Source organism: Staurois parvus, unplaced genomic scaffold (assembly GCF_062004578.1).
Source record: "Staurois parvus isolate SC_StPar_1 unplaced genomic scaffold, SC_StPar_1.0 ptg000022l, whole genome shotgun sequence".
NCBI classification, from domain to species: domain Eukaryota; kingdom Metazoa; phylum Chordata; class Amphibia; order Anura; family Ranidae; genus Staurois; species Staurois parvus.
The window spans coordinates 3672492-3693969 of record NW_028317818.1 but is presented as its reverse complement, the minus strand read 5'-3'; the positions used below and the strand labels follow the sequence as shown (position 1 = coordinate 3693969).

At 42.4% G+C, this 21478-nt stretch overlaps 1 protein-coding gene across 1 annotated transcript in view; it reads right to left on the bottom strand.

Annotated features, from left to right (window-relative positions):
- Positions 1-21478, bottom strand: part of KATNIP (katanin interacting protein) — a 179715-nt gene that overhangs the window by 41473 nt on the left and 116764 nt on the right. Inside the window, exons 15-21 of the mRNA XM_089691998.1 lie at positions 15829-16031; positions 12919-12994; positions 8279-8456; positions 7730-7895; positions 2073-2230; positions 1818-1879; positions 861-971 (exon numbers count right to left, since the gene is read on the bottom strand). Coding sequence (XP_089548124.1) covers positions 861-971; positions 1818-1879; positions 2073-2230; positions 7730-7895; positions 8279-8456; positions 12919-12994; positions 15829-16031 — 954 coding nt within the window. The remainder of the gene's footprint in view (positions 1-860; positions 972-1817; positions 1880-2072; positions 2231-7729; positions 7896-8278; positions 8457-12918; positions 12995-15828; positions 16032-21478) is intronic.

Here is a 21478-nt window from a genome sequence, read left to right as displayed (position 1 = left end):
AAAAATAAAGGTTTTCTGACAAATTTGTTGGGGTGTACTCATTTATGCTGAGCTCTGTACACCATAGAAAACCCTATCAGACAGTGCCTCACATACCCTCCCTCTCCACTCAAAACTGCGGGAAGGAGCATATTTTGACAAAAAACAGTGGGCACGACAGTCCATCAATCCCTTGCTGGGTCCCTGGCAACATTTTCTGTACATCATTTGAAATGGGTTTCTCCGGGCTCCAGATCCTTAATAAGGATTTAACTTTATTTTGACATAAGGTTCAGTCAAGTAAATCTGAAAACACCTCTTGCTTTTTCTGCAAGAACCCTCCCACATCTTGAATCTGAGTAGTAGACAGGTCCCTTGACATCCTAACCTCTGGAATACCTTTCATTGTTTTTCACCTTTCGAGTTGCTTTTTCAAGTCTCTAACGTAATAGCGGGTGTGTTGTTTTGGGCTTTTATTTGTGTGAATGACCATTCTGCTCCCCACAGAGGTCGTTCCAAACAGCACAAGCTGAAAGGTACTGTACTCACTCTCCTTCAAAATAGCAGGCAGCTGGCTAGTGGGTGGGTATGGGCTTTTTCTTTGCAGTGTAAGGCTGCTTTCACACGGATACGTTTTTCTTCCACTTTTACGTTAACAAAAAGTGGAAAAAAAAGAAAAATGTGACCGTGTAATCCTTTGGAACTCTTCACACTGATCCATTGTGGTTCTGCTGTGTTTCTTAAAATCCTGATTGCTGTACTTTTGGTGCAGGTTTGGTGCAGTAAAAAAAGAAAAAACATTTAGCATAAACTATTTCTGATGGGAGAAAAATCTTTGAATTCTTGCACCCCTTAGAACATTATTCAATTGAGAAGGATACTATTTTCCGAGAGCTGAATTTTTTCTCCGTGTTCATCATACATCTCCAGACCATTCAGTCCGATGTAATATGGGTCTCCCCAACTGGTAAGCAGCTGAAATTGGAAAAGAACTGAAATATACATTAAGGAAAGTCTTTTTTGTAACAGATTACATTAAAATGAAGCCTAAAATATCCTGGATTTAAACTACAGCAAAGATAAATCGTGATGGCAGTCTCCTACTTTTTATGTATTCACTTCATATTCATGTTATGTATTCTCTGTATTTTATGTTTTTCCATAGGTCCCATAACTTCTAAACTGCCAATGGACATATCAGCCCATGAAACCATTTTACATTCACACAACTTTAGTACGTTTTTGTAAGCCAACTTGCACTATTTACAATAGATCAACAATGCTTAAATGACAAAGTGATTAGGAAAAGAAGAAGCAGCACAGTGGCTAAAGGGTTAGCATTTACTCATGGCAGTACTAGGGTAGCTGTTTTGAATACCATCCACAGCACTACCTGACTGGAGTTTGCATGTTCTCCCTGTGCCTGTGTGGGTTTTCTCCCACACTTTATTTGGCTCCTGTCTAAATTGGCCCCAGTATGTGTACTTATGAATGTAAGTTGGAGACCTTAGATTGTACGCTCTTTGAGGGTCAGAGACTGATGTGAATTTACAATATATATGTAAAGTGCTGCGTAAATTGACAGTGCTATATAAGTACCTGTAATAAATGAAATAAATAAATGATGTTGCAACTGGGTTACTGTCATTTTATTATGGAGTATCATTGCTCCTGATGTTGCTTCACTACAGCTGCCCATAAAAGCAACAATTCTCATTTCGAGCATAAATTGCATCAGGTTGCTTGTTGGGAAATCTAAATACAAGGTAGTCCTTGTAACTGTAGTATTAGATCCTTAAATGTATACACAGAATCAAAAATTCGAAACAAAAGGATACAGCCGCATGGCATTAATGGTGCTTCATAATCCATGCTGGTTGGCTCTGTGCATTTTGAAAAGCTAAAAAAGAATGAATTAGCATTTAGTGTGAAATACACTTAAAATATAAGACGGTTAAAACTGAATGTTTGTATGCATACAATGTGTTATATTTTTGCCAGAATCAGTGCTATGAAGAAACATTGTCAAATCCAGCAAACAAGCTGACAGAAGCAGCAAACAAACTGACAGAATATATATTTTTGACTGTTACCTGGACTGTTGTTTATCACACTGACGTTCTGTCACATAGTCAACAAACAGAATCTCTTGAGCAAAATCAAAGTGACAGTTGCCAGGACCCTTCCGAATCAGAAATCCCTGGGGTGGGGAAATGCAGCATCCATCAAGAGTTACCTGCACTATTTTTGCCTAAATGAAAAGCGTTTTGGTTAGTCAGACTAGTAAAATTGTAAGCACATCTTACACAATCAATACATTTTCAATTTACTGTACCTTAGAATTTTCATGTATTAATATAGCATTGAGGAATTTCCTGCAACCTAGTTATTGCTTCTCAGTACAGCTAAATTCTTGCAGGCTTTTTTTCAGCCACATGCATACCCTTCAGCGAATGCTGCATAGCTATTCTCATCTTGGGTTTTCTGATAGTGAAAACAAGGAACCATGATTGTGCAATCTGTGTAAAACCTGTCCCCTATTGTTGCCATTGGAAGCCTGTGTGACAACAATATATATGAGAATAAAGTGCAGATATTAGCCCCATAGGGTCCTGGGATTGTAACATTCGAATATGGGGGTAATTTGATATCCTGAGACTCTGGGAGCCAAATTGAGTTGTAAGTATTATTATTATTATTCCTCCAGATTTATAAAGCTCCAACAGTTTTCAAAGTGCTTTACAATGTGATAGCAAACAGTACAGTTACAATACAATTCAATACAGGAGAAATCAGAGGGTCCTGCTTGTTAGAGCTTACAATCTAAAAGGGGAGGGGTCAAGTGATACAAAAGGTAATAACTGTGGAGAATGAGCTGATGGAGAAAATAAAAGTACAGTTGTTAGGTGGAGGTGGATAGGCCTCTCTGAAGAGAAAAGTTTTCTGGGATCGCCTAAAAGTGAACAGAGCATGAGATAGCCGGACAAATTGGGGTAGGGCGTTCCAGAGGATGGGAGAGGCTCAGGTAAAGTCCTGGAGGCGAGCATGGGTGGAGGTGACAAGGGAACTAAAAGAACCTATGGGCAGGTTGTATTACATATGAAAATAGTCAATGGTGCACAATGCTCCGTTATCATACATATATGATAGGGTAAGTAAGTCCCTCTGCTTCCATAGTGATTGGGGTTTTATGTATTTGAAGGACCTAGATGAATTTCTCCATGTGGTTCACTGACCCGGAGCTATCCCAGATCAAAACTTGTAAATTAATTTTTTTATTGATTTTACATTTTCTCTGAAAGAAACACAATTCTTTTGTTACCATAGAGTAAAGATCGGGGGCCAAAAGGTATTAGGTATCCCAAAGGTGCTTCTGACGAATCACAGAAACTACAGAACTTACAGTATGCCTTTGAAATGCTGCTAGTATAAACATTCTTGGTTGACATGCCAAAAATTCAGTGTGCTCCAAACTTACTATTTAATTTGACAACACAGTGCTTTTGCTGGTCTGAAATTCAAGGCAACATTGTCAGCCCTTCCTGCTAAAACAAACTTCCACCTATCACCGCCTGCCTCTCTCTGTCCCACTTTACATACATACATTGATATCTTTTTCAGCAAAACAATGCTGCTGTCTTGACTCCCAAGAGCCTGCACATACATTGTGTGTAAGGAAAAGGCTCATAGGAGATATTGATCTTGGAGTATGCATACATTAACTGCTTGCTGACCGTCTACCACACTTTTACTGTGAAAAACTGGCCCAGTTGAGCTGGATTGTGTACATATACAGGGGTTGGACAAAAAAAAATGGAAACACTACATGATTTGCGGGTGTGAAAGTGACAACATGTTTTGTGTTGAAAGAAGTGATATAACACTTTTGCTTCCGCTGTGTGATGAGACTTCACGGGACTGAGATTGAGCTCTGCAGTCACTTTTGCAGCAGTTGTTTTCTTATTCCAGGTCACAATCCTACCACCATGCCATCCGTGCTTATGCTTAACAGACGTCATTTTCCCAGAAACTGTATATTCCATCATAACCTTTAATACTGTAACTCGTGACACGGCAAATAAATTGGCAACTTCAGTCACAGAAGCACCAGCTAAGCAAGGACCAACAATTTGCCCTCTTTGAAGCTCAGAATATTGAGGTATGGCGACTGCAGCACCCAGGGAACATGCGAGAAATCTGCTTGCTCCTCAAACCATGATTTGACAACACCAGCTGTGTGAATTGGAGCACTATCATCTCGGTAAATGGTGCTGTCTTCGGGAAACAATGTCTGCACCATGGGGCGCACATGGTCGGTCCAAGTTTTTACACAGTCACAGGCAGTGACTCTACCTTTTCAAGGTGATGATGGGGCCTGCAGAATACCAAGATATGGCTGCCCAAACCATGATTGCGCCGCCACCATGCTTTACCGTTGGCACAAGACAGTCCTGGTTGTAAGCACTTATATCAGATGACATTTTCCCGGAAACTGTATATGCCGTCATAACCTTTGATACTGTACCTTGTGAAATGGCAAATAAATTGGCAACTTCAGTCACAGAGACACCAGCTAAGCAGGCACCAATAATTTGCCCTCTTTGAAGCTTAGTAAACTCTGACATGACTCTATATTACTAGCAGCACACGCAATAATTGACAAAAGTGAATCTTCCCACCTATCAGCTAAGTGTCTCATCACACAGCGGAAGTAAATTAATGTTACATCACTTCCGCTTTCAATGCGAAACATGTCCTCACTTTCACACCTGCAGATCATGTAGTGTTTTCACTTTTCTGTCTAACCCCTGTATGTGATCCAGCATCTCCGGGTAGGGGACGTGTGTGCCGCTCCCCTGTGTTTAAATTTGCAGAGAACAAGTCGGTCAGCAGGTCCCGGACAATAATTTATGTCCTGGACCTCATGATCAGCTTAGCAAATGACAGTATAGAGCCCTGTGCTTACTAAGAACACAGGGCTCTGTACATAGGAGCAGCGATGTGTCTGTCAGTTAGTCTTGGCGCACTATCACAGTGGCACTATAAGTCTCTGACCACCGCCATTACCAGTATAGCATCTATGTGTGTGTGTGTGTGTGTGTGTGTGTGTGTGTGTGTGTGTGTGTGTGTGTGTGTGTGTGTGTGTGTGTGTGTGTGTGTGTGTGTGTGTGTGTGTGTGTGTGTGTGTGTGTGTGTGTGTGTGTGTGTGTGTGTGTGTGTGTGTGTGTGTGTGTGTGTGTGTGTGTGTGTGTGTGTGTGTGTGTGTGTGTGTGTGTGTGTACATATACACACGTACATTTTTTTTTTTTATATGTTTTATAGCAGAAATTAAAAAATATAGTGTTGTTTTAAAAAATGTTGGTTTTTTTGCTGTTTAATAAATAATAATCAAAAACCCGCAATGATCAAATACCAACACAAAAAAAGCTACCGTATTTGCCGGCGTATAAGACGACCCCCTACTTTTCCTGCTAAAATGTAGTGTTTGGGCTATACTCGCCGTATAAGACTACCCCTCTTCCAATGCACACCAGTGGGAGGAATAGTACCCCATTATCGGTGTCAGTGGGAGGAATAGTGCCCCATCATTGGTATTAGTGGCAGGAATAGTGCCCCATCATTGGCATTAGTGGCAGGAATAGTACCCCATCATTAGTATCAGTGGGGGGGAATAGGTGCCCCATCATTGGTATCAGTGGCAGGAATAGTGCCCCATCATTGGTATCAGTGGGAGGAATAGTGCCCCATCATTGGTATCAGTGGGGGGAATAGGTGCCCCATCATTGGTATCAGTGGTAGGAATAGTGCCCCATCATTGGTATCAGTGGCAGGAATAGTGCCCCATCATTGGTATCAGTGGCAGGAATAGTGCCCCATCATTGGTATCAGTGGGAGGCATAGTGCCCCAGCATTGGTATCAGTGGGGGGAATAGTGCCCCATCATTAGTATCAGTGGGGGGAATAGTGCCCCATCATTGGTATCAGTGGCAGGAATAGTGCCCCATCATTGGTATCAGTGGCAGGAATAGTGCCCCATCATTAGTATCAGTGGGGGGAATAGTGCCCCATCATTGGTGTCAGTGGGAGGAATAGTGTCCCAACATTGGTGTCAGTGGGAGGAATGGTGTCCCATCATTGGTGTCATTGGGGGGTGGAATAGTGCCCCATCATTGGTGTCAGTGGGGGGTGGAATAGTGCCCCATCATTGGTGTCAGTGGGGGGGGGGGAATAGTGCCCCATCGTTGGTGTCAGTGGGGGGGGGGGGAATAGTGCCCCATCGTTGGTGTCAGTGGGGGGGAGGAATAGTGCCCCATCATTGGTGTGAGTGGGAGGAATAGTGCTCCATCATTGGTATCAGTGACACCAATGATGGGGCACTATTCCTCCCACTGACACCAATTACACTTGCTGACCCCTGTTGCAGTATGGTGCTGCTGCAGCCAGCATATGTGGTTGCAGCAGCACCTCTATACTGCACACTTACCTGCTGCTCCTGCACTCGATTTTCACGGGGCTACTCGGCTCTGCCCCCTCGCCGGTGATTGGCCGCCTGTGTGCCTTTCCTGCGCTACAGTTCTGGCAGCCAATTACCGGTGAGGAGGCGGAGCCAAGCAGCCGCACGAACATCCAGTGGCCGAACCGAAGGAGCAGCCGCGCTTCCTGGACAGGATCATCGTGGGACCGGATCTAGGTAAGAGACAGCAGCCCCTGCCCACCACTGTACTTAGTGTCCCTTCCGTTGGAAGGGGGGGGGGGCGGCACCGCGCCGCCCCCCTAAAAAGTGTCAGTATGCCGTATACCGGCGTATAAGACGACCCCCGACTTTTGAGAAGATTTTCAAGGGGTAAAAAGTCGTCTTATACGCCGGCAAATACGGTATTTGAAAAAACCATATAAAATTTCATTTGCACACAGTCTTGCATGACCATGCAATTGCAGGTTAAAGTGGTTGTAAAGGCTGAAGGTTTTTTACCTTCATGCATTCTATGGATGAAGGTAAAAAACCTTCTGTGTGCAACAGTGCCCCCAGCCCCCTCAACACTTATCTGAGCCTTGGCAGGATTCAGCGATGTGAATGACAGCCTCGGCTATCCCGGGTCTCTGTCTACCCATTGGCTGAGACAATCACAGACAATCAGCCAATGGGCAGAAAGAGGGGGCAGGGCCAAGCAGAGGCTCCGTGTGTGAATGGACACACGGGGCAGCTGGTGCCCCTGTAGAAAGCTGCTTGCTGGAGGGCACCCGACAGGAGGGAGGGGCCAGGAGAGCCTGTGGGGGAGAGGAGGATCCAGGCTGCTCTGTGCAAAACCACTGCACACAGTAGGTAAGTATAGACATGTTTGTTATTTTCCCCCAAAAAATTAACCTTTAGAATTGCTTTAAAGCAGCGCAGTGGTAAATAGCAAAAAAAAAAAATGCCCTGGTCATAAAGGTGTTAAATTCTTTCAGAGCTTAAGTGGTTAATACGAAGTGAACTCACAGCAGTAACCCATGTGAAAATTTTAAAAGCTTGGTGATGTCACATGGAATAATTAAAGCAGTTTCCTGCTACAAAACAAGATAAAAAGAAAAATTGAGGTTAAAATTTGGCAAAGCATACCACTTTATCACTATAGCTGGCAGTTAAAAGGTATCACTTTGACCCATGAAGGGTTAACACCTCAACGTATGTTATGATGATTCCAATTATTTCACTTGTATCTGCTGTAATATAATTTGATACTGTACACTCAATATAAAAATGCATTACCCCTCTGTATGTGTCTTCAGGAGACTTATTGTAATTCCAGAACCGCAGTCCAGTAATGGCCTCTGCTTTATCAAAGTTGATAGTTATAGTGTGATTTCCTCCATTGGTAAATGGAATCAGCCACATGTGAGAATCTTCAGTGGTTATTTGTACACCATCAATGAGCCTAAAAAAGAAAATTTAGGTTTGTACATTTTAAGCTTCTTCTTATTTTACATACAGTGCCATACAAAAGTATTCACCCACTTCATGTAAATGTTCATGTATGTTGATTGTATTTAAAAAAGCTAGTTTAGTTATTATTTATAAAAAAACAAGACCACAGCATAACACCATCTTAAATATGGCATCTCTAACTCATCACTGGTGCAGCCAATTCTTTTTCAAAATCACTTAACTAGTTAAATCAAAATTACTTTTCTATAATCAAGGGGTTCCACCTAACTAAATACTCATATATATGGAAGGTTCAACTTTTGGTGAGTATTATGGCATAGCTTAAGCCATCAAGCCATGCAAACACCACAAAGTAAAAAAGTTTATACATACTTGTCTAAGGTCCTGCAATCATCTTGATAGTCAGGAAGTATGCTCAGGTCTGGAGGTGATGCAGATATTATGTTCATATTCAAAGGCAATGCTTCACCATCTAGTCCCACAATTTCAAGTCCTGTAAGTCCAAGGTAATGCAAGTCCCCCCAGGTCATTGTAAAATTCAACTGAAGACCTGAAAAAAGTAGATTTAGTTAATTTATTCACTATTCATTCATTCACTCACAGGTTGGTGTACAAGCAGCAAAACTTATGGACAGCCTCTGGCCAGTGGAATGGGTGATATTCATTGATACCAAACAGTAAATCACTGCACTTGATGAAGAGTTTACCTGCAATATCACTGCGCAGGTCCTACAGGCTGGAGCCCAAATGTGAGCGCTTTGTTTTTCAAATAGGTTCGCAGCCTGATTCCTTCATCTGTAATGATCTTAAGCCTCAAGGCATATGTTTCTACATACAGTAGCTTATGACTCTTTTTCCTTCAAACGTGTTGGCACTTACTGATAGCTAGCGAGTTGACTGATGGCCATCAGGAAACAATATTATGATAGTACGTATGAGTATGCATGGACTCTTATTAGAATCTCCACACTCACTAGACACAAGTAAATCGGTAGCCAGACAGCACATCCACCCGTATAACCAGCACATCTACCTGGATAACAACCTTTCATCTGAAGGAGAAATAGGTGTAATCTGTGCTGCAACATATGCCAAAGTCTTAAGATTAATACAATTTGAGGAATCAATCAGTCTGCAAACAATTTTAGTTGAAGTGATGTAACGTTCTTTTGCTTCCGCTACGTGATGGGACACCTAGCTAACAGATGAGAAACCTCACTTTCATCATTCACTGCATGCACTGCTGGTAAAATGGAGTCATGCCAGAGCTTACTGAGCTTCAAAAAGGACAAATTGTTGGTGGCTGCTTAGCTGGTGCATCTGTGACTGAAGCTGCCAATTTACATTGCGGGAGGTACAGCATCAAAGGTTACGATGGCATATACATTTTCTGGGGAAATGTCCTCTGATAAGCATAAGTGCGGTCAATATGGTTACCTGACCAAGAGATAAAAGGACATTGCGCAGGATTGTGACCCGGAAACTGAAGGCCCTTGATTGTAACCCCTGCAATCTATGGCTTTCAAAAGGACTGAGATCCTGCCCATAAAATCAGTGGGTTATATAGCACTAACTACAGGATCACTTTGACAGGGAGCTACTAAAGTAAAAAACAACCAAATTAAGAGTCAATGGGCGGAGAACAGATGCAACTGGAGATGTCATATGAGTGATCCCTTGAATAGAGGAATGAATAGGGGAGAGCTGGTACCAGGGGCCAGGAGCTGATCCCTTTGTAACTGAAGACAAGGGATCTGTCTCACAAAGCAACATGCAGAAGCAGCTTCCTGGTCTCATGCTAACCAAAACAGGCTTTCCAGGTCCAGCAGTTCACACTATGGAAAGTACACGTACACTCTACTTGCCTATAGCATAGTCAAAATGGCATCAACTGCCATGCAGCTAAAGCCTGCAGTTAAGAGGCAGGGTGGTAATACCCTGTGAGATCAAATCTATACAATTTAGAAGCAGGCCTTGACTGCCAATAATCAGGCTTAGAGATCTGCAAACCACACTCTCCTTGGCCTGCCTAGACCTATAATCAAGGCTGGAATACTTTTAATAATTACCTTTTATATATATTATATAAACATATAATTTTACTCTAGTTGCTGCTTACTGAGATCATCCAACAAAGCACCAGTCTGTCTGTCTCCCATGAAGAGAAAAGTAGGCTGATGCAACTTAGCACATATCCTGCACTTCAGCACAGAAAAGTACTTAAGGCCAATGCAATCTGTACAGTCACTTGACAAATTGATGGAAACATCTGTAACAGATAAACCCTACTCAGACATCTAGACCAATACAAATGATTCTGAGCCAGGAACACTATAGATTGTACGACTAATCCTTACAACCTATAATCCAAAGGTTTCTGACCATCAGTGGAATTCAAGGAGGGACACACCCAACAGAGAAGGATAATGACCTTGTTAAGGCAGGACTCCTGCACACAGGAGGAGTAAAACGTTATACATATAAAGGCTGAAAATTTGGTTTTGGATAGGCTAAAACAATAGTTTTCCCAACTTGTACGATAAAATCATTGAAAAAAAGATGTCTTTGCCAGCAGATTTTAAAGTCGGAACAGTGCTAAAAGGAGCAATGATTCTCATGCCCCCCTTTGCCTTGTTGCGACTGCTAAGTTCTGGGGAACAATGAAGGGCCATATTATCTAAACCCAAGAGTCTCAGCTTTGATTGCCAGAGGGGCAGCATAGATGTCAAGTCTCTGGAAGATTATGCCATAGCCTATTGGAAAGGGAAAACTGAAGTGATTAACACCCTTATGCTCGGCTATAATGACGGTGAACTGAACCCACTTACAATGAGGTAATATCTTTTAAAGAGAAAACGTGGGAGGCAAAAACCCCTGAAAGGCAGGAGAGGATAGAAATAAATTGATTGAACTGTCAAACAAAGTGCAATATATTTTTAAGAAGCAAAACTATACACTGCAGAGCCAGACATGCAGGCAATGACACAAAGAGCAGCAAGATATTCAAATATTGAGCCTGAAACTGAACTGTCAGGCAAGGTCCAAAGCGCATTTGTAGCAGAATGCACACATCAAAGGAAGAAGGCCCAAAAACCACCCTATATGCTCAAAGACAAAACAGGCTCTATAAACTCAGAGCCAAGCATGCTAGGAATTGACACAGGACTGAAAAAAGCAGTACAAGCTCTCATAGAAAAAAAGGAATTTTGACTTATCTGTAAACTCGATTACTTGGAGTACAGTACAGGACACAGGCTGGATATTCATAGACCCTGGGCTGTAGGCAGCTACCTTCAGGTGATTGGACACTGAAAAACCTTTTCAAACACACTTCCCCCCTTGTGTGTACCCCTATAAAGCGAACCCATGCCATAAAACCTCAGGTTTTTTTAGCAAGCAATACAGAGCAACACAACACTGGGTGGGGGTTAGCCTTTTGTTATGTACAAGATATGGAATGTACATGTAACTTAAATTTCTTTTTAGCTTAATCTAACAATACAGGATACAAGCTGGATATTCATAGACTCTAGGACATCCCAGAGCAATGAATCAGAAGGGTGGGCAACAAGAAGGCAAAGAGAACCATGCCAAGGGTCCTAATAAAACAGGAAAGAGACAAGATGCCATCTCAGAATGCGGATGAAAGAGTGATTGCATCTGCAGAGCCCTGGGCATCCACCTGGTAGAACTTGGAGAATACATGAATTGAAGCCTAGGTGAAGTGAGCACATAATGGTACTGGAGTTACCATATCTTTGAGTGTATAAGCTCTTACAATGTGTTGGAAGCAGCCTTTTTGAGACCCTGTCAGCAGGACAAAAAGACTCTGTTTTTCATATAGAGTCTGTGGTGGAGGAGAGGAGGGGGTGCAAACAAGATGGTTGCTGTGTAAGAGAGCTACAATTCTCCTGTCTGAGTGCAGAAAGTATAGTGAAAGCTACACTGTGTCAGAGGGATCCTTACCCACGTATAGTGAGTTCCTCAGAGACTGGGTCAGTCTTCCTGGAACTGCTCTGGAAAGCACATTTGTAGAAACATCCCAGTCCAAGCAAAGTCCAGTACAAAGTACTTTTAGATTTGCCCCGCAGTAACAAAAACTACAGGAATATAGAGCAGGAATATAAAGGTTATAGAGCATTTTCCATGCAATCTAAGTACGACTGCACTCAATTGCCAGGCATAGCTGGAGAGACTATGTAGGACTTGAAAGGTCCAATATAAATCTACCAGCAGCAGTTGACTAAGAAAATTGCACACATCTTAGGACAGCACAGCTGGAGTCGACTGTATAAAATGGAGGCAAGATTGTGTGGGAGGAGTTATATAATTTAGAGTCCACAATCTTCTTGTACTAGTGCCAATTCACATATAGGTGGTGCTACATAATCCATTGTAAAATACAGTTCTTGAGTTTTTCAGTGGACCATAGAGCAGTCCTAACAGTTTTGAAAAGCTAACAGGCAGTAGTGGGAGTATGGAGCTTTAAACTTTGGATCAGAAGAGTATGCTACTGTAAACCACAATGGCTATTTTGCCATTTTGAGTAGTGCAGCCTACACTGGAAGGCAAGTGTACATGGTATGGGGTTTCACGCAAGAAATCTAGAAAGAACCAGAGTCATGAAACCATGCAGAGATGAAAGTAGCAGCACCAGCAGCTACAGCAGAATGATTTAGGTTCCACATTTTATGCAGATGGTACATGTAGTTCTTAGAGCTCTGCTCCAACCTGTAAATGCCATATTACAAGTAGTGCATGGACAAGGCAACGGCTGAAGTTTGGAAAAAAATGGGTGGGATAATATATAAAAATTGGAAAAGATGTGGAAAAAAAAAAGTGTAGGATCTTGTCAACGTCAAACCAACATTTTGCTGGTACGGAGTAAAAAAATTATTTTACTTAAGTGAAGTTTGCATGATTTAAAAAACATGTAAGTTACTGGAGCTATTTTGTATGTTCTTTGAAAACTCAGTAGAAATGATTGAACAATAAAACAATAAAATACTTACATTTACCACTGTATACACCAGGTATAGTACTGAGAAGATTTGGAGGACTGTCTTCTTTAATTTTCGTATCAAAAGGCTGTAAAACAGAAAAAAAAAAGTTAAAACTGCGAAATGTAATACCACAGATAGAGTCATGGCCAAAAATATTGGCACCTCTGCAATTCTGTCAGATAATGCACCACTTCACCCAGAAAACTGTTGCAATTACAAATATTTAGGCATCCTCATGTTTATTTCTTTTGTTTGTATTGGTATGACACAAAAAAGTGGAGAAACAAAAAGCCAAATCTTACAAATTTCACACAAAACCCCAAAAATGGACTGGACAAAATTATTGGGCACCCTCAATGTAATATTTGGTAGCACACTAGTTGGAAAAAAATAACTGAAATCAATCGCTTCCTGCAACCATCAGCAAGTTACTTACACCTCACTACTGGAATTCTGGACCACCCTTCTTTTGCCAACTGCTCTAGGTCTCAGATTGGAAGGGTTCCTTTTACCAACTGCTATTTTGAGATCTCTCCAAAGGTGCTCTATAGGATTGAGGTCTAGACAGTTCAGTACTCTCCAGCGCTTTGTATTAAACCATTTCTGGGTGCTTTTTGACATGTGCTTTGGGTCATTGTCCTGCTGTATGACCTATGACCTCAGATGGAGACCCAACTTTCTGACACTGGGCCCTACATTGCACCCCAGAATTCTTTTGTAGTCGTTAGATTTCATATTGCCATGCACATGGTCAAGACATCCAGTGCCTGAAGCAGCAAAGAAACCCCAAAACATCAGTGAACCTACACCATGTTTGACTGTAGGTACTGTATTCTTTTCTTTAAAGCCCTCATTTCTTTTTCTGAAACCAGTAGAATGACAGGCTTTACCAAAAAGCTGTAGTTTTGTTTCGTCTATCCAAAGCACATTCTCCCAAAAGGATTTTGGCTTCCTCAGGTAAGTTTTGGCAAACTCCAATCTGACTTTTTTATGTTTCGGTGTCAGCAGTGGGGTCCTTCTGGGTCTCATACCATTAGCATCCCTTTTCATTCAGATGGCAACATATAGTGCAAGCTGACACAGTTGTACCCTCTGCCTGAAGGTCAACTTGAATTTGTCGGGAAGTTCTCTATCCATCATTCGAACAATCCTTTGTTGCAATTTTTGACCAATTTTTATCTTTTGCCCTTGCCTAGGGAGATTAGTTACAGTGCCATGGGCTGTAAACTTCTTGAAAATGTTGCGCACAGTGGACACAGGAAAATTAAGATCTCTGGATATGGACTTGTAACCTTGAAATTGTCCATGCTTTTCCACAATTTTTGTTTTCACATCCTCAGACAATTCTTTGCTATGATTTCTCTTCCCCATGCTCCATGTGGCACACAGAGACACACAACAGACAAGTTGAGTCAGATTTTCACCATTTTAACTGGTTGCCAGTGTGATTTCTATATTGTCAACACCTGTTAATCGATACAGGCGAGTTTAATTACAAATTACAGGAGCATCACACAGTTGGAATGCAATTATTTCTTAAAATTTTGAGAATGTGCCAAAAATTTTCTCCAGTCCATTTTGGGGATTTTGGGTGGAATTGGCAGATTTTGGCTTTTTGTTTCTCCACTTTTTTGTGTCATACCACCACAAACAAATGAAATAAACTTGAGATGCCCAAACATTTTGCATCAATTTTCTGGGCGAAGTGGTGCATTATCTGACAGTGCAGGGGTGTCAATATTTTTGGCCATGACTGTATATATATTAAAACAGTATAAAGCATATTAAGTATGTATCAGACTACAAATTATTATGAGTTAACGCTTAATTTGCATTTTTTTTTTAACTTTTCAACAACCAATCACAATTTCAAAGGAGGTAAAATACTCCTTAAAATACAGGACTACAAAGGCAATAAACCGAAGATCATTATATTTGCGGATTCTGAAAATGGTTATCTTGGACAACTTGTGGGGAATAAGAAGGAAAACAGTATTTGTAAAACTATGTCATTAACCACCATGTCATTTGGGTTTTGCTTTTCACTATCTGTTAACCTCCTTAGCGGTTTTCCCGAGTGTAGCTCAGGGTAAAATTTGAGTACCAAGAGCGGTAACCCCGAGCTACACTCGGGCTTACCATGTGGTGTTGCTCAGGGGGTCCCTGCAGCACTTACCTTGTCCTTTGCTCCCGCGATGTGTCCCCTGCAGCGTCCCCGGCCATCTCCTCCGGCCGATGCCGGCATCCGGCTTCCGTGTTCCGATCCCTGTGACGTCGGGACATACGGGCGCCGGAACCGGCGGGAAATTTGAAATTTTTTAAAAATTTAATTTTTGCTGTCATTGCTGTTTCAATGCATTTCACATATATTTTGTCCCTACTGCTTTGTCCTGTGCCCTGCCTGCATTTTGACTGTTCTTTCTGCCTGGAAACTTAGAAAAGTCCATGGCGTCCAAAAAGCGTCCCTTTACGTCAAAAGGGATTTTAGAACAGCAATAGTAAATCAGAACCACTTGCAGAATTGAGTGATAATGATTCGTGGGGAAATTCGTCATCAGACACTGAAAACGATTTTGCGACTTTGCTCAGCGATGTGCGAATTTGCCTGTGTATTTCAAATTTCAGTGTTTTTGGTTTGATTATATTATTGAATTAAATTTATTATTATTATATTATTATTTTTTATGAATATTTATTAAATTATAATTTATGATTTCGTGTTTCAAGTTTTATCATATCCAGAATGTTTACTAGACTCTTGTTCGTACAGATTTCAGTGAGTTATTCCTAAAAACTACAGCCTACAATAAAAAACTACATATTTCCATGCAAAAAAATGGTACCGCTTTCAGCACAAAAAAAAAATCGGAAAGAATCATACCGCCGAGGAGGTTAAGAAACTATGTATTATGTCGTTACCTGTACTTCTTCACTGGAGTCTGCCTCTGTCATGGGCATTCCCTCTCCACCACTATCTGCAGTCTTTGGTCGAATCTTCACGTTTTCTTCATCTATCTGAACACGTGTGTTTTCAAAGTCCTCATCAAATGTATGATCATAAACTGATATTGCCTGTAAAATTTCATCGCTGGTGGTGAACAATATTGTATCCCCAAATTGTTCTGCAGTTGAGAAATGAAAAAATAAAAGTTAAAATAGACAAACAGAATATAGATAGCAATGTTTCAAAATACTTTCTGCAAAATCAGTCTGTGTAAATCTTGCAGTTACCCATGATGTAATTGTATTTAGCAATACTGCCCTAATCCCTAATATACACCAAGCTGTGATTGCATTTCACTGTACAGCTACTGGGAACCGATTTTTATTGAGATTTCTACATGTATATACACACACACACAATACTGCCAAAAGTATTAGGATATTCCTCCAAATCATTGGATTCAGGTGTTCCAATCACCTCCATGGCCACAGGTGTATAAAATCAAGCACCTAGGCATGCAGACTGCTTCTATTTGTGAAAGAATGGGTTGCTTTTAGGAGCTCAGTGAAAATCAAGCGTGGTACCGTGATAGGTTGCCACCTGTGCAATAAATCCATGCGTGAAATTTCCTTCCTACAAAATATTCCACGGTCAACTGTTAGTGGTATTATAACAAAGTGGACGCAACTAGGAACAACAGCAACTCAGTTATAGGCCATGTAAAATGACAGAGCAGGGTCAGCGCATGCTGAAGCGCACAGTGTGCAGATGTTGCCAACTGTCTGCAGAGTCAAAAGCTAAAGACCTCCAAACCTCATGTGGCCTTCAGATTAGAACAACAACATAGCACAAGTGTGCAGAGAGCTTCATAGAATGGGTTTCCATAGCTTAGCAGCTGTATCCAAGCTTTACATCACCAAGTGCAACGCAAAGCGTTGGTGAAAGTGGTGTAAAGCTTGCCGCCACTGGGCAATGGAGACGTGTTTTCTGGAGTAACAAATCATGCTTCTCTGTCTGGCAATCCAATGGACGAGTCTGGGTTTGGTGATTGCCAGGAGAACGGTACTTGCCTGACTGCATTGTGCAAAGTTTGGTGGAGGGTGGATTATGGTGTGCGGTTGTTTCTCAGGGGTTGGGCTTGGCCTCTTAGTTCCAGAGAAGGGAACTCATAAGGCGTCGGCATACCAAGACATTTTAGACAATTTAATGCCCCCAACTTTGTGGGAACAGTTTGGGGATGGCCCCTTCCTGTTCCAACATAACTGTGCACCAGTGCACAAACCAAGGTCCGTAAAGACATGGATGAGTGAGTTAGGGGTGGAGGAACTTAACTGGCCTGCACAGGGTCCTGATCTCAACACGACAGGACACCTTTGGGATGAATTAGAGCAGAGACTGTGAGCCAGGCCTTCTAGTCCAACATCAATACCTGACCTTACGAATGCGCTTCTGGAAGAATGGTCAAACATTCCCATAGACACACTCCTAAACCTTTTGGACAGCCTTCCCAGAAGAGTTAAAGTGGTTATGTTTCTTTAAAAAAACATAAGAGGGTTAAATGGACCAGCAGAAGGGGTTTAAATACGTGAAATTAAGCTTAACACATGGTGGTGCAGAGAGAGTTTGGGAAAGGCTTTTGCTGTGAGAGCTGCGGTATTATTGACTCTGCTGGAAACTACCTCTGGGTTGGAAAACACCCCAAAAATATCTTTACATCAGGTGCACTAGGACTTCACTAGGGGGACCTTGCCTAGCACAGTCCCAAAGCAAGACAAGACAAGACAAAAAGCCTTGCTTCTCATGTGAACAGTTCACACCACTGTGTTGCAGTGGTGCGTGCTGAAAAAACTACTGAATGAAATGCTTGTGTGTGAATATAACGTATAATGTCACAATGTGGGAGGGCCCACAGAGAATCTGCCAGGAGTCTAAGAATACTCAAATACTACATCCTCCTTGGCCAATCTGGTTCAGTGAGATTCACTGGAATACCTTCCATCTTGTTCCGGCAGATCAGATAAGGGAGAGTCTGGAGGGATAGAAAGTCACAGATCAGGCTAAACTGATTCCTTGGTATCACCAGAATGTCCACTGTGAATGAGTGAATGTACCTGGCGACAAATATATACAGTTTGTTGCTGAAACTGAACCCCAGAACTTCCACATCTGGTATCCGCCACCTACAGCAGCAGGGAGCTTGAAACTCCTTGGTGGAAGAGAATGGAACATGCAGTTCTGCCCAAGAGATGATCGTGTCTGCTTCTTTTTGAGTAGCGCTATTTCTGGTACCATTTTGATGATTGGTGTAGGTCACAACCTTTACACTGTGACAGGATTCTCATCGGGTGCCCTCGCAACTGGGAGGTCCAGCATCGAATGGACAACTGAATCACCCAGAGCTCTGGAATGCTGATGGAAAGACAGGCTTCCTCCAATGACCAATTCCACTAGAACAAGAGAACATCTAGAACTGTTCCCCAGCCTGACAGCCTGGAATGCTTCCTGAGAACTTTCCACATCTTTGGAACAAAGGGCTTCCCTGACTCCTCCACACAGGAAGATTCTGAACTGGGAGGTAATATGCATAGTGTGGGTCCAAGGACATTACTTTGTCCTATGCTGCCCAAAAGTTAATTTGCAATGTCCTGAAGTGAAACTGGGTGTATGGCATTGCCTTGAAGGAGGCAAATATTAGGCCCAAGATCCTTATGCATCTATGATGTGAGGCTTCAACAGGGTTCAAGAATGAGAAAGGAGGAACAAAAGTTTGTCCCAAGGCAGGAAGATCGCAAACAGAGCCATGTCCAATGGCAGGTCCAGGTATTCTAATTCATGAAATGGATCTAGTGATGACTTCTTCACGCTGAGCATCAAATTGAAGCTCGGTAAAGTCTGCATTGTCCTCTGGATGTTGGCTAGAAGGACTGATCCTTTAAAAAAAGATTGTCCTGGTAACCTACAACTCGAATCCTCTACACACAGAGAAAAAGCTAAGACTGGGGGGCAAGCCCCTTTGTAACAACTCAGGGAGACAAACAGGCATTCAGCTTCCAAGGGTAAGTGCTCAAGAAGTTTCTTGCAAGGGAGCCCAGCTGATTAACATTATGATGGAACCAGAATCATGAGCCATACAATTAGTCTAGAGAACAATGGTCTGACAGACTGCCATAGAAGCAACTGCAGGCATCATGGCGGGCCCTCAAATAAAAAAAAAAAGGAAGGGCCTTTAACATATTTTGCACCAAGTCCTTGAGCATGGTATTATCCTCCAGAGACCAGCACTAGAGGTAAATGATTAGCCTTTGGGCTAAAAGAAGAACACTTTTCAACTAAGCATTGGAGAGGAGACCCACCCCAATGACTGCCCATATGCACAATCAATCAGTCTCATCACTTGTTGAAGTCAGGGTGCACCTTCATGCAGGAAGGTGTTCAAAGGAATCAAATGACCTCTAGCTAAGACTTCCACATTCAGTAGGAGTCAAGCTGTAAAAGCCTGCAAGTACCCACTGGGGAAGTAGAGGAGAGAAGGGTGAGAATGCTCCCAACCCCTCTTCTGACCTCTTGAACTGGGGTAGGAGCACATACTGACCAGTCATGGTATTGCTGATCATGGTGTCAAGGGCAGATTCAAAAAGTGTCCCTCAAAAAGCAAATACATTAGATACTTATTGGATGCAGCATCAGCATCCCAGCTACACAGCCAGAGTGCTTTGTGCATCTCAATGGACATCAGATCTATGCTAGAAGCTAATTTAGATGCTTTTAACAAGCCATTACAACTTGCATTACATTACAAGCACAGGGACGTTTTGACATTTGCTACAACAATTCCACAGGGGCCTAGGTTGGTAGTAAAGAGATCATTTTTGAAGGAATCCACCTATTCTTGCAGATTAAAGTCATAGCCAACATGGCATGAAAGGTAAAACTAGTTAAATCAAACTGGGGTTTAAGATGAGACTCTCACGGCCTATCAGTGGAATACTGAAAAGTTAGCATACCTTCAACCAGTTTAATGATGTTTCTGTTAAAGTGAGTCACAGGTACATCTAAAATAGATACAGACCACAGTTTAACACATTCCCTTTCAAAACGGTAAAGCTCAGACACACTCCACACAGAGGACTGCCTAATATAGCTGATGCAGTGGAAAGGTCTTTGCAGCCACAGGATCTCTAAATGACCCAAGGCCTGGGACAACAGGCTGACTCTCCAGATGCAGGGTAGAACGAACTGCATTAATAAGGTCAGAAAGAACCCCTAGTAAGTCTGGGGTGACTGCAAGAGAAAGAGGTGCCTCCAAGACAGTCTTTTCAGGAATAGACTGCTGAGACTCAATCTCAAATCAGAAATGGCGACAGGGACCAGAACTAGAATCTGCAGGAGATGGGGCTGGAGTGCATATGTGGCCAAATAATCTGAGTAGATGTAGAGGTACTTAAACGCAGATCATATGAACCCTATAAACTATTAAAACACAGAATTTCAGATTGCAGGTTCCAGTACCTTCTGTATAAACACCCACAGAACCACTAGGGGAGTATGGGCTGAGGTCACTCACAACAGCGGGGCTGTCCCCTGTGTCTGTGTGAAGACATGTTTGATTCTCCACAGTGATGATTCATCTAGGCCCAAAATGTGAGACAAGGCCTGCCTGCAAATCTGGAAAGCCTGCACTTATGAGAGATAAGCAGTCAGAGGTGACCAGGTCACTAGGCAGGCAGTGGAATTGGACCATGGTGTTTAAGATTCATATAATGTTTCACAAGCAGAAGCAGCAGTGGGATGGTACTTACTCTAGGCTGAATAGTAAGAAAGAAAATGAAGCGCACAGAGTTGCACCCAGCGGGTAATATCTGCCCTCCATCACCACCTGTAATTATTGTGATAAACTGGCAGTAGCAAGAATTTTGAAAAAGGCACCCAGAGGTGTCCACAGTGAGATAGTTCCCAGAGCTTCAGCCTGAATGGCCCTACTCACAAGGCAAGTCATTAGGGCCAGAGTTACACTTGGGGCACTGCCATGGCTCTGGACCTGGAGAGTTCTCCCTAGCTAAGTTATCCAATAGACTCATCTGGAAAGTTCCACAATACAAAACCCAGGGACCAAAGCTCATATTCCAAGCTAGCCCCACACATCAAGTCCGCCAGGGTCTGGATATGGCACTCCAAAGTCATTCTTAGGAAAGGTCAATCAAGATCTATACAGGGACCAGCTCAAACAGCAGCATTCCAGCTACACTTAGAGAAACTAGGAACATGGTTCTCCCCACCCCATACAAACTCGGTGACAGCATAATTTAAGGAGCTTCCAGGGGGTGGTCACTAGTCCGTACTGCACATATCCCTACCCTAAGGGGTACAGTTGGCTGTCACCACAAGGTGACAACTGGGGATCACCACCATGGACCTGTATAGCACCATACTGGTTCACAAGAAAATAGATCGTTGCATAAGATCTCACATTATGCAAGGTCCAGTGCCAACCAGCAATGTTACAGATATGGGGGTCTGGGTATTATTCCTCTTAGCTGACTGCTGTAGGAATAGATCCAGATAAGCCAGTCTCCTATTCCCAGATGGAATCTGCACAGACATGACCATCAGGCTATGCCTGGCTAC